Source organism: Salmo salar, chromosome ssa11 (assembly GCF_905237065.1).
Source record: "Salmo salar chromosome ssa11, Ssal_v3.1, whole genome shotgun sequence".
NCBI classification, from domain to species: domain Eukaryota; kingdom Metazoa; phylum Chordata; class Actinopteri; order Salmoniformes; family Salmonidae; genus Salmo; species Salmo salar.
Window position 1 is genome coordinate 96676450 of NC_059452.1, and position 15541 is coordinate 96691990.

At 41.6% G+C, this 15541-nt stretch overlaps 1 protein-coding gene across 3 annotated transcripts; it reads left to right on the top strand.

Moving 5' to 3' along the window:
* The first annotated feature begins 9244 nt into the window (after window positions 1-9244).
* On the top strand, window positions 9245-14921 carry LOC106563742 (uncharacterized). Of its 3 annotated transcripts, none has more exons than XM_045690140.1 (5): window positions 9245-9505; window positions 13040-13372; window positions 13609-13866; window positions 13972-14109; window positions 14225-14921. In XM_045690140.1, exons 1-5 carry the CDS (start codon window positions 9445-9447, stop codon window positions 14380-14382), a joined length of 948 nt encoding a protein of 315 aa, XP_045546096.1. In that variant the 5' UTR covers window positions 9245-9444; the 3' UTR covers window positions 14383-14921. The 3 variants fall into 3 exon arrangements, with proteins under 3 accessions (XP_045546096.1, XP_045546097.1, XP_013985051.2); XM_045690141.1 differs by having other exon boundaries at window positions 9246-9505; window positions 13972-14123; window positions 14222-14921; XM_014129576.2 differs by having other exon boundaries at window positions 9254-9505; window positions 14222-14921.
* Window positions 14922-15541: the final 620 nt, after the last annotated feature.

A 15541-nucleotide genomic window follows, 5' to 3' on the forward strand; every position in this document is an offset into this window, starting at 1 on the left:
TGAATATCAGGAGTGAGTCAAAGAACTACACTTCCCAGAGTGCACCAGCAGCAGCAAACCGGCTGCTTGTCACCTGATCAATAATTTTCACTTATTTGGAGCACCTGTGAAGGCATGGAGGGCGTCAGTCATTCAGAAGAACAAACTTCAGAGGGAAAACTCCAAGTTCACTCACAGGTTCAGTCCAAAGACGCCAATGGTAAAAGGCTTATTAAATGATTAATTAATCTTAGTTATTTAGAATGTTACTTAAATGTTTAAACTAATTTAAGTTCATTAAAATGTTTAATTAAGATGGTAACTTTTTGTTCTGTCTTTAAAGGTTTACAACCTAATTTACTGGCTAATTTACTGGCTAATTTACTGGCTAATTTACTGGCTAAATTACTGGACAGACCAACCAACTGAAGGCAAACTAAAAATAAAAAAGATTGAGTTAGAAAATTGAGTTGTCCCTGTGTCCTTTGGATGGTGAACAAGAGGAGGACTTGACAATTACTCACGATAAACGTTCACAAAAAGCATAACAATTATTTTAAGAATTATAGATACAGAACTCCTCTATGCACTCGATATGTCCGATTTTAAAATAGCTTTTCGGTGAAAGCACATTTTGCAATATTCTAAGTACATAGCCCGGCATCACAGGGCTAGCTATTTAGACACCCGGCAAGTTTAGCACTCACCAATATCAGATTTACTATTATAAAAGTTTGATTACCTTTTGTTGTCTTCGTCAGAATGCACTCCCAGGACTGCTACTTCAATAACAAATGTTGGTTTGGTCCAAAATAATCCATCGTTATATCCAAATTGCGGCGTTTTGTTCGTGCGTTCCAGACACTATCTGAAAGGGTAAATATGGGTCACGCGCATGGCGCAATTCATGACAAAAAAAATCTAAATATTCCATTACCGTACTTCGAAGCATGTCAACCGCTGTTTAAAATCCATTTTTATGCCATTTTTCTCGTAAAAAAGCGATAATATTCCGACCGGGAATGTCCATTTAGCTAAACAGAGGAAAGTAAACAAAGCTTTCGGTCGACGCGGGCACGAGCCTGAGTCTCACAGTACTGTAACCAGCCACTACCCAAACGCGCTACTTTTTTTCAGCCAGAGCCTGCAAAGCCACGATTCAGCTTTTTACCGCCTTCTGAGACCCTATGGCAGCCGTAGGAAGTGTCACGGGACAGCTAAGATCCTCACTCTTCAATAAACAGAGACAAGAAGAACGACACCTTGTCAGACAGGCCACTTCCTGCATGAAACCTTCTCAGTTTTTTGCCTGCCAAATGAGTTCTGTTAAACTCACAGACACCATTCAAACAGTTTTAGAAACTTTAGGGTGTTTTCTATCCATATGTAATAAGTATATGCATATTCTAGTTAATGGGTAGGAGTGGTAACCAGATTAAATCGGGTACGTTTTTTATCCAGCCGTGAAAATACTGCCCCCTAGCCATAACAGGTTAAAATAAATTTTTATGCAATTTATCTCGTAAAAAAGCGATAATATTCCGACCGGGAATCTCCTTTTCGGTAAACAGAGGAAAAAACACAAAGACGGGGGCGGCCAGTGCACTCGCCTAAGCCCACAGTCCCTTGATCGGCCACTTGAGAAAGGCGATAATGTGTTTCAGCCTGGGGCTGGAATGACGACATTCAGGTTTTTCCCAGGCTCTGAGAGCCTATTGGAGCCGTGGGAAGTGTCACGTTACCGCAGAGATCCTAAGTTTTGGAAAGAGATGTCAAAGAAAGCCAATAAATGGTCAGACAGGCCACTTCCTGTAAAGGAATCTCTCAGGTTTTGACCTGCCATTTGAGTTCTGTTATACTCACAGACACCATTCAAACAGTTTTAGAAACTTTGGAGTGTTTTCTATCCAAAGCCAATAATTATATGCATATTCTAGTTACTGGGCAGGAGTAGTAACCAGATTAAATCGGGTACGTTTTTTATCCAGCCGTGTCAATACTGCCCCCTACCCCCAACAGGTTAAGATGAATGTACTAACTGTAAGTCACACTGGATAAGAGCGTCTGCTAAATGACTAAAATGTAAAATGTAAAAAGCCTATGGAGTGAGATCTGTTTTCTCAAAGCATTATGGCATTTCTCTTCAAACTGCTCCATCTGTTGAGCAAGTTTCTTGAAACCACTTCTGAGAGATGGCAGTTTGGTGCACCTCCCACTCTGTTTTCATGTTTATGTCTAAAGTATCGGATGTTCTTCCTGTGTTGAGAGCTAGATGACAGTTAATGTTGTTTTGAATGAAACACCATAAAGTAGAGCATCTTGTTATTACATGTAAACCTACTCATTCAAGGGTTTTTCCTTTATTTGTACTATGTTCTACATTGTAGGATAATAGTGAAGACATCACTACTATGAAATAACACATGGAATCATTTCATAATCAAAAAAGTGTTAAACAAATCAAAATATATTTGAGATTCTTCAAAGTAGCCACCCTTTGCCTTGATGATAGCTTTGCACACTCTTGGCATTCGCTCAACCAGCTTCATGACATAGTCACCTGGAATGCATTTAAATTAACAGGTGTACCTATTTAAAACTTAATTTGTGGAATTTTTTTCCTTATGAATGCGTTTGAGCCAATCAGTTGTGTTGTGACAAGGTAGGGTTGGTATACAGAAGATGGCCCTATTTGGTAAAAGACCAAGTCCATATTATGGTAAGAACAGCTCAAATAAGCAAAGAGGAACGACAGTCCATCATTACTTTAAGATATGAAGGTGTAACGGCTGTCTGAAGAGAGAGTGGACCAAAACGCAGCGGAGTTAGTGTTCATCATATTTAATTAAGAAAGAACACTATACAAACAAAACAAGAAAAAAACGACAGCCAAACAGTCCTGTCAGGTGAACCACAATGACAGAAACAATTACCCACAAAACCCCAACGGAAAAACATGCACTTATGTGTGACTCCCAATCAACAACAACAAACTTCAGCTGTGCCTGATTGGGAGCCACACACGGCCCAAAACAAAGAAATACAAAAACATAGAAAAAGAACATAGAACGCCCACCCAATGTAAAACCCTGGCCTAACCAAAATAAAGAACAAAAACCCCTCTCTATGGCCAGGGCGTTACAGAAGGTCAGTCAATACGGAACATTTCAAGAACTTTGAACGTTTCTTCAAGTGCAGTCGCGAAAATGAGGACCGCCACAGGAAAGGAAGACCCAGAGTTACCTCTGCTGCAGAGGATAAGTTCATGAGAGCCTCAGAAATTGCAGCCCAAATAAATGCTTCACAGATTTCAAGTAACAGACACATCTCAACATCAACTGTTCAGAGGAGACTGCATGAATCAGGCCTTCAGAAAAGCCACTACTAAAGGACACTAATAATAAGAAGAGGCTTGCTTGGGTCAAGAAACACAAGCAATGGACATTAGAAGGTGGAAATCTGTCCTTCGGTCTGATGAGTCCAAATTTGAGATTTTTGGTTCCAACCGCTGTGTCTTTGTGAGATGCAGAGAAGCTGAACAGATGATCTCCGCATGTATAGTTCCCACCGTGAAGCATGGAGGAGGAGATGTGATGGTGTGGGGGTGCTTTGCTGGTGACACTGTCTGTGATTTATTTAGAAATCAATGCACACGTTAACCAGCATGTGAAAGGGCTGTCGTCTGAAGTTGAAGGAGTGGACCAAAGCGCAGAGTGGTAAGCGGTCATATTTTATTTACTATGAAACACATGAACAAAAGAAACAAAGAACGAAAAGCCAAACAGTTCCGTCAGGTACAGAATCACTAAACAGAAAACCACTACCCACAAACACAGGTGGGAAAAGGCTGCCTAAGTATGATTCCCGATCAGAGACAACGATAGGCAGCTGCCTCTGATTAGGAACCATACTCGGCCAAAACAAAGCAATACATCACATAGAATGCCCACCCCACACCCTGACCTAACAAAATAGAGAAATAAAACGTCTCTCTCAGATCAGGGCATGACAGTTCCCCCCCCCCAAAGGTGCGGACTCCCGGCAGGAAACCTGAACCTATAGGGGAGGGTCCGGGTGGTTATCTACCCATGGTGGCGGCTCCGGTTCGGGGCATAACACCCACTCCGCCCGCTGATCCCTCTGCTTTTGTGTCACCGGACCCTGGATCGTCGCCGAAGGAACCGGACCGTGGATCATCACCGGAGGCTCTGAACTGCAGACCGCTGCTGGAGACCGCCGCTGGAGACCGCCGCTGGAGACTCTGGACTGCAGACCGCCGCTGGAGACTCTGGACTGCAGACCGCCGTTGAAGACTCTGGACTGCAGACCGCCGCTGAAGACTCTGGACTGCAGACCGTCGTTGAAGGTTCCGGACTGGGGGCCGTCTCGGGGCATAGCCCCCACTCCGCCCCCTGATCCCTCTGCTTTTGTGTCACCGGACCCTGGATCGTCAACAAAGGAACCGGACCGTGGATCATCACCGGAGGCTCTGAACTGCAGACCGCTGCTGGAGACTCTGGACTGCAGACCACCGCTGGAGACTCTGGACTGTAGACCGCCGCTGGAGACTCTGGACTGCAGACCGCCGCTGGAGACTCTGGACTGCAGACCGCCGCTGGAGACTCTGGACTGCAGACCGCCGCTGGAGACTCTGGACTGCAGACCGCCGCTGGAGACTCTGGACTGCAGACCGCCGCTGGAGACTCTGGACTGCAGACCGCCGCTGGAGACTCTGGACTGCAGACCGCCGCTGAAGACTCTGGACTGCAGACCGCCGCTGAAGACTCTGGACTGCAGACAGCCGCTGAAGACTCTGGACTGCAGACAGCCGCTGAAGACTCTGGACTGCAGACAGCCGCTGAAGACTCTGGACTGCAGACAGCCGCTGAAGACTCTGGACTGCAGACCGCCGCTGAAGACTCTGGACTGCAGACCGCCGCTGAAGACTCTGGAGTGCAGACCGTCGCTGAAGGTTCCGGACTGGGGGCCATCTCAGGAGGTTCCGGACTGTGTGCCGTCGCTGCAGGTTCCGTGCCATGGATCATCACTGCAGGCTCCGTGCCATGGATCATCACTTGAGGCTCCGTGCCATGGATCATCACTTGAGGCTTTGTGCCATGGATCATCACTGGAGGCTCCGGGCCATGGATTATCACTTGAGGCTTTGTGCCATGGATCATCACTGGAGGCTCCGGGCCATGGATCATCACTGGAGGCTTCGTGCCATGGATCATCACTGGAGGCTTCGTGCCATGGATCATCACTGGAGGCTTCGGACCATGGATCATCACTGGAGGCTTCTTACGTGGAGCTGGAACAGGTCTCACCGGACTGGGGAGACGCACTGGAGGCTGGGTGCGCAGAGCAGGCACAGGATATACTGGGCTGTGGAGGCGCACTGGCAGTCTGGAGCGTAAGGCTAGCACAACCCGTCCTGGCTGGATGCTTACTTTAGCCCGGCAAGTGCGGGGCGCTGGCACAGGACGAACTGGGCTGTGAAGGCGCACTGGCGACACAGTGTGTAGAGCGGGCGCAGGATATACTGGGCCGTGGAGGCGCACTGGAGGTCTGGAGCGTATGGCTGGCACAACCCGTCCTAGCTGGATGTTCAGTTTAGCCCGGCAAGTGCGGGGCGCTGGCACAGGACGAACTGGGCTGTGAAGGCATACTGGCGACACAGTGCGTAGAGCTGGTGCAGGATATCCTGGACCGAGGAAGCGCACTGGAGACCAGGAGCGCTGAGCAGGCACAATCCGTCTTGGCTGAATGCGCACTCTAGCACGGCAAATGCGGGGCGCAGGCACAGCGCGCACCGGGCTATGAATGCGCACTGGAGATATAGTGCGCATCACAGCATAACACGGTGCCTGGCTGTTCACCTGCTCCCCACGGTAAGCACGGGGAGTTGGCTCAGGTCTCCAACCTGACTCTGCCAATCTATCCATGTGCCCCTCCCCCAATTTTTTGGGGGGGCTGTCTCTCGTGCTTCCGTCGTTGTCGTTCCTCTCTCGCCGTCTCCACCTGCTTCCATAGCAGGGTCTTGTTCCCTGCCAATACCTCCTCCCAGGTCCAGGACGTCCTCCACTCTCTCTTCTCCCGAGCCCAGGATCCCTGCTCCTCCTGGGCACGCTGCTTGGTCCGTTTTTGGTGGGTAGTTCTGTAAGGGCTGTCGTCTGAAGTTGAAGGAGTGGACCAAAGCGCAGCGTGGTAAGTGTTCATATTTTATTTACTATGAAACACATGAACAAAATAAACAAAAACGAAAAGCCAAACAGTTCCGTCAGGTACAGAATCACTAAACAGAAAACAACTACCCACAAACACAGGTGGGAAAAGGCTGCCTAAGTATGATTCCCGATCAGAGACAATGATAGACAGCTGCCTCTGATTAGGAACCATACTCAGCCAAAACAAAGAAATACATCACATAGAATGCCCACCCCACACCCTGACCTAACAAAATAGAGAAATAAAACGGCTCTCTCAGGTCAGGGCATAACAGCATGGCTATCACACCATTCTGCAGTGATACACCATCCCATCTGGTTTGCGCATAGTGGGACTATCATTTTTTATTCAACATGACAATGACCCAACACACCCCCAGGCTGTGTAAGGGTTATTTGACCAAGAACGAGAGGGATGGAGTGCAACATCAGATGACCTGGCCTCCATAATCACCCAACCTCAACCCAATTGAGATGATTTGGGATGAGTTGGACCGCAGAGTGAAGAAAAAGCCGCCTACAAGTGCTCAGCATATGTGGGAACTCCATCAAGACTGTTGAAAAAGCATTCCAGGTGAAGCTGGTTGGGGAATGCCAAGAGTGTGCAAAGCTGTCATCAAGGCAAAGGGTGGCTACTTTGAAGAATCTCAAATATAAAATATATTTTGATTAGTTTAACTCTTTTTTGGTTACTACATGATTCAATATGTGTTATTTAATAGTGTTGATGTCTTCACTATTATTCCACAATGTAGAAAATAGTAAAAATAAAGAAAAACCCTTGAATGAGCAGGTGTGTCCAAACCTTTGACTGGTACTGTGTGTATATGTACATTGCCTTCGGAAAGTTTTCAGACCCCTTGACCGTGTTCACATTTTGTTACATTACAGCCTTATTCTAAAATGGATTTAAAAAAGGAAAATACCCAGCAATCTACAAACAATACCCCATATTGACAAAAGCCAAAACAGGTTTTTAGAAATGTTTGTAAATGTATGAATTCAAAAACCCAGAAATGCCTTATTTTCGTAAGTATTCATACCCTTTGCTATGAGACTCGTAATTGAGCTCAGTTGAATTCTGTTTTCATTGATCATCCTTGAGATGTTTCTTCAACAAAATCCATCTGTGGTAAATTCAACTGATTGGACATGATTTAGAAAGGCACACACCTGTCTATATAATGTCCCACAGTTGACAGTGCATGTCAGAGCAAAAACCAAGCCAATAATCAAGGGAGTTGTCCGCAGAGCTCCGAGACAGCATTGTGTTGAGGGACAGATCTGGGGAAGTGTTTGCATCGAAGGTCCCCAAGAACACAGTGGGCCTCCATCATTATTAAATGGAAGAAGTTTGGAACCACCAAGACTCTTCATAGAACAGGCCGCCCGGCAAAACTGAGCAGCAAAACTGAGCAATCGAATAGTCAGGGAGGTGACCAAGAACCCGATGGTCACTCTGACAGAGCTCAAGAGTTCCTCTGTGGAGATGGGAGAGCCTTCCAGAAGGATATCCATCTCTGCAGCGCTCCACCAATCAGGCCTTTATGGTAGAGTGGCCAGACAGAAGCCACCTCTCAGGCACATGATAACTCACTTGGAGTTTGCCAAACGGTACCTAAAGACTCTCAGACCATGAGAAACACGAGTCTCTGTTCTGATGAAAACAAGATTGAACTCCTTGGCCTGAATGCCATGCGTCTCATCTGGAGGAAACCTGGCACCATCCCTACAGTGAAGCATGATGGTGGCAGCATCATGCTGTGGGGATATTTTTCAGCAGCAAGGACTGGGAGACAAGTCAGGATCGAGGCAAAGATGAACGGAACAAGGTATACAGAGATCCTTGATGAAAACCTGCTCCAGAGTGCTCAGGACCTCAGACTGGGGCAAAGGATCACCTTCCAACAGTGGAAAGACCCTAAGCACATAGCCAAAACAACGCAGGAGTGGCTTCGGGGCAAATCTCTGAATGTTCTTGAATGGCCCAGCCCGAACTAACATCTCTGGAGAGACCTGAAAATAGCTGTTCAGCAACGCTCCCCATCCAACCTGACAGAGCTAGAGAGGATCTGCAGAGAAAAATGGGAGAAACTTTCCAAATACAGGTGTGCCAAGATTGTAGCGTTATACCAAAGAAGACTCGAGGCTGTAATCGCTGCCAAAGGTGCTTCTACAAAGTACTGAGTAAAGGGTCTGAATACTTATGTAAATGTGATGTTTCAGCTTTTTTATACATTTGCAAAACAATTCGAAACACCTGTTTTTGGTTTGTCATTATGGGGTATTGTGTGTAGACTGATGAGGGGCTAAAAAAAACGATTTAATACATTTTAGGATAAGGCTGTAACGTAAAAAAAAACAAGAAAGTTTAGGGGTCTGAATACTTTCGGGAAGCACTCTATACATGGAAACACTCCAGGTTACTATTAATTGCATGCAATTGATAATATTTTGTGATTATAATGGAAAATGATATGGTTGAACATATTTGAACGCTTTGCTGGTTTGCCGGCTTCACTAGTCCTGGACTAAAAAGTTATTTCAATAGACATTCTCTATTGATAATGTTTTTTAGGTTGCAGACTAGACTTAATCTCTGTCTGGGAAACTGGCCCATACAGTATTAACCTTCCCAAGGTACCATTACTAACGAAACCAGTCTTTACAACAACAAAAAAGACAAACAGTATTGAATTTTGAAATATAGTTTTCCAAAAAACAAATACTAACAGTGGGTACTATTGTCAGGATCTCTACAATGATTTTAATAATGGTTGTATTGGAGCCGAGAATTTAATTGTTTTTTCTTTATTTTATTATCTTTTCCATTGCAGTTGATAAGGGTTAAAGTTAGTGACTTTTTATTTGTGTTCCTTGGATTATATTTTAGATATTTAATTGACACTATTCATCCACCTTAGCTGTGGACAATCATCATTAAATAATATGGTAGTAAATCCTAACAACAAGTTAAGTGGAATACAATGTAAAGTTTGCAAGCAGGCACAGTATACTTGTGGTTTTCTGTTCACACTAGGTATGCACTGCTTACAAAAGTGTCAAGGTCTGTTTGTCACCCTGACAAACATGTACATTGTCTTCTCCACAAGCATGTCTTTCATTTGTAGAGTATCACCACATTATGATCAGTTCACGACAATTCACTCAGTATTTATGGTAGTGCTCCTGTGAGAATTCTGCTAAATGTCACTCGTCTTGTGCAGCCTGAATAGAAATGGATCCTCTGATTACTATAGTTCTGGTGGTGGCGGCAGCAGTAGCAGCAGCAGTACAAGGTGAGAAATTATATTACACAGAACAGAGGACTAGCTAAGGCTTAATAAGACACAAACAATGATCCTAATAGTTGGAAATGTTCTGCTAATCCAATTTTACATTTATTAGATAATATAGTTACCAAATGTACACAAAATAATAATAATCAGTCCGTATGCACTAATAACAAGTGTCAATAATCAAGAACTGAGAAAGTTAATATGTTTGCTTATCAAAAATGTGAATATTTGGTATTGCATTAATGCATCACAGACATACACTTACATACTTGTTATGAAACCGATTAACTAGCCTGCTAATACTGGTGTAATCGCTAAGTCTAGGGTTCTTTGAAAATGTATATAATAATTGATCAAGCCTACAAGCAATACAAAACTCTATTATTATGGTGGGAGATTATAATACGTTTTTAAATACCTCAATGGACTGTAAAGGAAATCATATTACAAACTATCACCCTCCTGCACTTAAGGAAATGTCAAATATCATTGATATATTGGAACTAGTGGATATATGGAGGCATACATATCCTGACCTAGTGAAATATACAGATGTAATTCTCGTTGTCACAAAAAGTTTAAAAAGTGTTGATAGGGGATAGAATGCGGTCGGACCATCAAATAATTGGCATACACATTATTGTTACAGAATTTCCACGTGGGTGAGGATATTGGAAATGTAATCAAAGCCAATTTGATGATAACTTGTTTCTAAAACTTCTTTGGGATCAGTGTCCCTTCAGCCTTCCCTGTGGCTCAGTTGGTAGAGCATGGTGTTTGCAACGCCAGCATGGTGTGTGCAACGCCAGGGTTGTGGGTTTGATTCCCATGGGGGGCCAGTACAAAAAATAATTTAAAAAAAAAAAATACATGAAATGAAATGTATGCATTCACTACTGTAAGTCGCTCTGGATAAGAGCGTCTGCTAAATGACTGAAATGTAAATGTAAAATGTACATTCCTTTCACATTTCCACAAACTTAAGAGTGTTTCCTTTCAAATGGTAACAAGAACATGCATAGGTGAAAATTGAGGCGGATCCTTAAGATCTCGGACAAAAGAATGAAGAACTGACTTTTTCTGACATAACATACTGTAGGTACAGCAGATCCCCTTATTGTATGGGACACTTTTAAATGTGCCTTTAGAGGGCATGCAATTACATTAATCATATTTAAAACAAAAGCAATTTAGGTCAAAAGAGTTCGTATTAACAAAGTAAATAGAAGTACTAATTGTACAGATATATGGCAATAAAAACTGAACCAGACAGGCAAAGAATAAGTTAGAGGAAATACCAAAATAAATGGAGGAACCTATTCAAGAAAGATCAAGTGTAATATATTATAAAAATGTATTGGGAAAATGCACCAAATTATTTTTTAATCTTCAACATAGAATTGCTAACAAAAATAATTCACATAAACTTGTTACAAATGACAGTGTCACCCATGATTCACCAAACAATAATTTGAAAGAGGAAGCAAAGTACTTTAAGCATGTCTTCATTTCAGTCTCCTCCATCTCCATTAACCAAAGTACATTTTTATCTATTAATAATGTAAAATTAACAGCTGTACAGAAAGACTCATGTGAAGGCCAAATTGGAGAGGCGGAACTTCTTGATGCAATTAAAGCCTTTAAGTCTGGGAAATCTCCAGATCTGGATGGAATACCAGTTCAGGTATACCAAATCCTTTTTGATATACTCAGAGGATGGTTATTGCATGTTATAACCACTCCTATAAAAATGGTGGATTATCAGATAAGAAGACTCAACAAGGTCTGATTTAATTTGAACTGAAACAGGACCCAAGTGATAAATATAAAGATCCAGTCCATTTAATAATGTGGAGGCCCCTTCCACTTCAGTGTTGTGATGCAAAAATGATATTAAAATGAATAGCGCATAGAATTTAAAAGGTACTTTCGGATATTATTCATCCATGTCACACAGGATTTTAACATGGACGATACATTGGAGATAATATAAGACAAGTACTGGAAACGATTGCCAACTTTGAACAGTCTGGGAAAACAGGCCTGGTATTCATAGCTGACTTTGAAAAGGCTTTTGATAAAGTATGACTGCAATTTATATATAAATGCCTGGAATATTTCAATTTTCTCTCTTATACAATGGGTTAAAGTTATGTATAGTGTAAAATAGTAAATAATGGCTACTTCTCTGAAAGTATTCAACCATCAAGAGGACTAAAACAAGGCTGTCCACTATCGGCATATCTATTTATTATAACAATTGAAATGTTTGTTATTAAAATCAGATCCAACAATAATATCAAGGTGCTAGAAATCCAGGGTTTGAAAACTGAGGTGTCAATTGTACGCTAATGATTCCTGTTTTCTTTTAAATCCACATTCTGGATCCCTTCATCGCCTCATAGAGGATCTAGATACTTTTTCTAACTTCTCTGGATTACAACCAAATTATGATAAGTGTACCTACTGGATCACAAAAAAAGCTTTTACATTACCATATAGTTTACCAATAAAATGGTCTGACGGTGACGTGGACATACACGGTATTCATATCTAGAAAGAAAGAAATGATCTCACTACAATACGTTACTTGGAATTATTCCACATGATAGGGGCCTGGGAGGAAAAGACAGATTTACCCAACTCTGTGGATACACGTGGAGTCTCCATCATTAACCAACCCTGTGATCTTTATATTTCAACAAGGATGTTAAGTAAATTGGTAGTCTATTGTCTAAGGCTTTATAAACAAAACAGGATAATGAAGTGACCTATGTGTTTTTAACGAGGTCCAATCAACTTTATGATAAAGGATACATTGGTGTCAAAACTGTCAGATGTTATAAAACGAAGTGCGCAATGATACATTTTGTCCAAGGGCTTGAAAACACTAGTAGCTGCATTCATGTATATGTAATATCGGCACAATCTATAACAGGAATAAATGTAGACTGAATTATCTGTTTTCAACTATTTAATGAAAGGCAAGCCCTATTCCTATAGAAGAAGCCCAACTTAATTCTTATTTTCTTCACTAACTCATTAACATGCTTTTTAAAGATAGCTTTTCGTCAATCCAGAAAAAAAACACCTGTCTCTTTGTGGAAAAATCACCCTGATTAACTCTTTAGTCATATCTCAGTTGACCTGTTTGCTTATGACCTTGTCTACACATAGCAACATATTTTTTTAATTATATGAGAATAGAAGATTCAGTTTTATTTGAAACTGGTAGCCAGACAAAATAAAATGTGCCTATTCATATCATGAATATCAATTCAGAGTGCGGAAATGATTAAATATTAAAGCATTAGAACTTTCACTAAAGGCTTTAGTCATGCAAAAGTTATACTTAAATCCAAACTGGTTCTCTAGCAGATTAGTAAGAATGTCTCCCATGTTCAAGAATGGCTTTTTGCTGTCCCCTGGGGGAATGGAGTTTGGAAGTGTATGCTGTATAGTGTTTGTCTATGTCCTAACACTAACATTGTCCCTTTATCAGCAAAATACTGACCTAAGATCATTGCTCCACAGTTAGTGACGCGGCCTGTAATCTCTTTCACAAGAATGGAACTCATCGATGCTATGGGGCTTTGGGAGAATCTTTGTCCTTACACCTGGATGCAGATAGCAGTAACAAAGAAATAACATTGAAAAACAATTCTACTCGTATTCTGAACTTCAAAACTGGAGAAGACTGGAGATATAAATTGAATCAGGATTATGTGAATCGCTCTGAGTTCTTTAATAATGGAACATTCAGACTGGACAGAGTTATAGAGGAAGACTGTGGAGAATACCAATTGGAAACATATAGTTCTGAGGGAACACTGTTGCGCAGAGTCAACATGCTACTTGAGATACAAGGTACAGAATCCTTTATTTTTTAGTTAGGCCTAAAGACTTCATGCATCCTTTTTCTGGTGAGGGGGGTTTCTGAAAGTTTGCCAGGATTTCAGTACTTCAATAGGTTTGTACTGTAGGACTTGGCAGCAGTAAACGCATAAAGAGCATATTGTTAAATCATACAGTACTTTAGATACAATGTTTGCATGAATCAGAATTAGGGTATTTGAGTGATCTTTTGTGTTTGTGTCTGTCAGCCCCGGTGTCAGAGCCAGTGTTGTCTCACCTCTGTCTGCCTCATGGAGAAACCGTGGTCACATGCTCCTCAGAGGGAGATGGTCTTCAGTACATCTGGACCCTGAATGCCCAGAATCTGACCAGGAGTGTAGCCAATGACCACTACCAGAGCAGTGACATCATACTGAAGAGTGATGTGACAGGAACCCTGACCTGTATGGTTCAGAATAAAGTTAGCAACAGCAACTCCACTATTGATCTCTCCTTGGCCTGCTCAGGTAATCTCAGGACAGTTGACTTCATTCCCACCTTTTGAATTAAGAGTACAACTCTGTTTCATTTACATGGTCAACAAGTGTTGTGTTCTGATGTTTTCTTTCTAGTTGTCTCTTCCCAGTTTCCTTTACTGGCTGTAACAGTGTCTGTGGCTCTGACTGTTGGAACTCTCACATTACTTCTTGCACTCTTTGTTGGTATTAACCATCTATGCAAGAAACAAAGATCCAGATTTGATAATTCAGGTACAATTTTATAGGTAATTTAGTTACATGTCCAGAACGTTTTAAATGTTGAATAAACATGACATTTTGTTTAATGTTCAGATTGTACAACAGCTTTCTTTTCATTTTTCAGAAGGCGTTGACAAGGTTGTTGTTTACGCTGCTGTGAAAATAGGCAAGAAAAGAAATCAAGCAAGGAAGCAGAGGCCCCCAGCCACAGAGATGGTGGAGTATGGACAGATCAAAATGGCTGTGAACCCAGACGTGGCAGGAAGCCCAGAGATTCAAGGGTAGACATTTTAACCGCATGTAGCTTTGTAAAGCAGTATTAAGACAAGGGTTGACTGAACATTAAGTGGATGCACTGATTGAGTAGATGAGACAGACCATCAAACTTAAAGACTAGTGTCAAATGAACACAACAAGATGACATCATGCATCATGCAAGGAATGCTAGGAAGATGCACTGCATGTAGGTTTGAGTTTGTTAACATGAATTACTGTCTCATTTTGTATTGTATATTGTACAATGGTATAACAATTTTAGAGTATTTTGTAACTTTTCCTTAAAACCATAATATCAATGTTTCTCTTTCAATGTTTGAAAGGATCCTGAGTAGAGTGCAGGCAAGTCAGACCTTAGTTCTAATGCTAGAGAGAACGCATGTGAACATTTCCTGTAAACTGAGCTGCGATATCATAATGTAAATGTAATGCTTTCTTTCTTTTGAGAAATCCATGTTGTTGTACCATGTCTATTTGAGATCAAATACTCATGTACAATTGTTCTATAATATAAATAAAGAATAAATAAAGGCTTTGTACATCTTTTACATTGTTTAAAGTATTTACAGCTATTCATGTATTATTTCTTACATATATTGTTGCAGTGAAAACATGATATGGATAAGAGAATAAAAGATAAGACAAAACTATATGTAGTTGCACATAAAAAAAGTTTTGTAAACTCACCTTTTTCAAAATGTACTGACCCTTGCATGCTTTGTTCTGGAGGTGTGAGGACCCCTGGTGAGACATTAGAAAGCACAATCAATGTAAAATATTGGACTGTTAGAATGTGTAACTTCAAAGTGCACAATATTTAATTGAATCGTTCCTTTTGAATATAAACCAGACGATGTCTCCCTGTGAAAAGAGACTCTACTTGAAGGTATTGTGTACTGAATCACACAAAAATACCAACAGACAGTCAAAGAGAGACCATGAAAGTGAAATGATTGACCATACAGTGTACTTACTTTGCATGAAACTAAAATGACATCTCGTGCCCTTTTTCATGACATCATACAAAAACTACTTAAAGTCGTCCTAAGGAAACCATAACTAGGAAGACACTGATGTTGTAGGAAGAGTAACATTATGGGCATTCAGGTTAAAGTCTTAGAGTCTAATTATTGACCTGTCTGTTGTTGTCTGGAAGCTATAAGTGAAA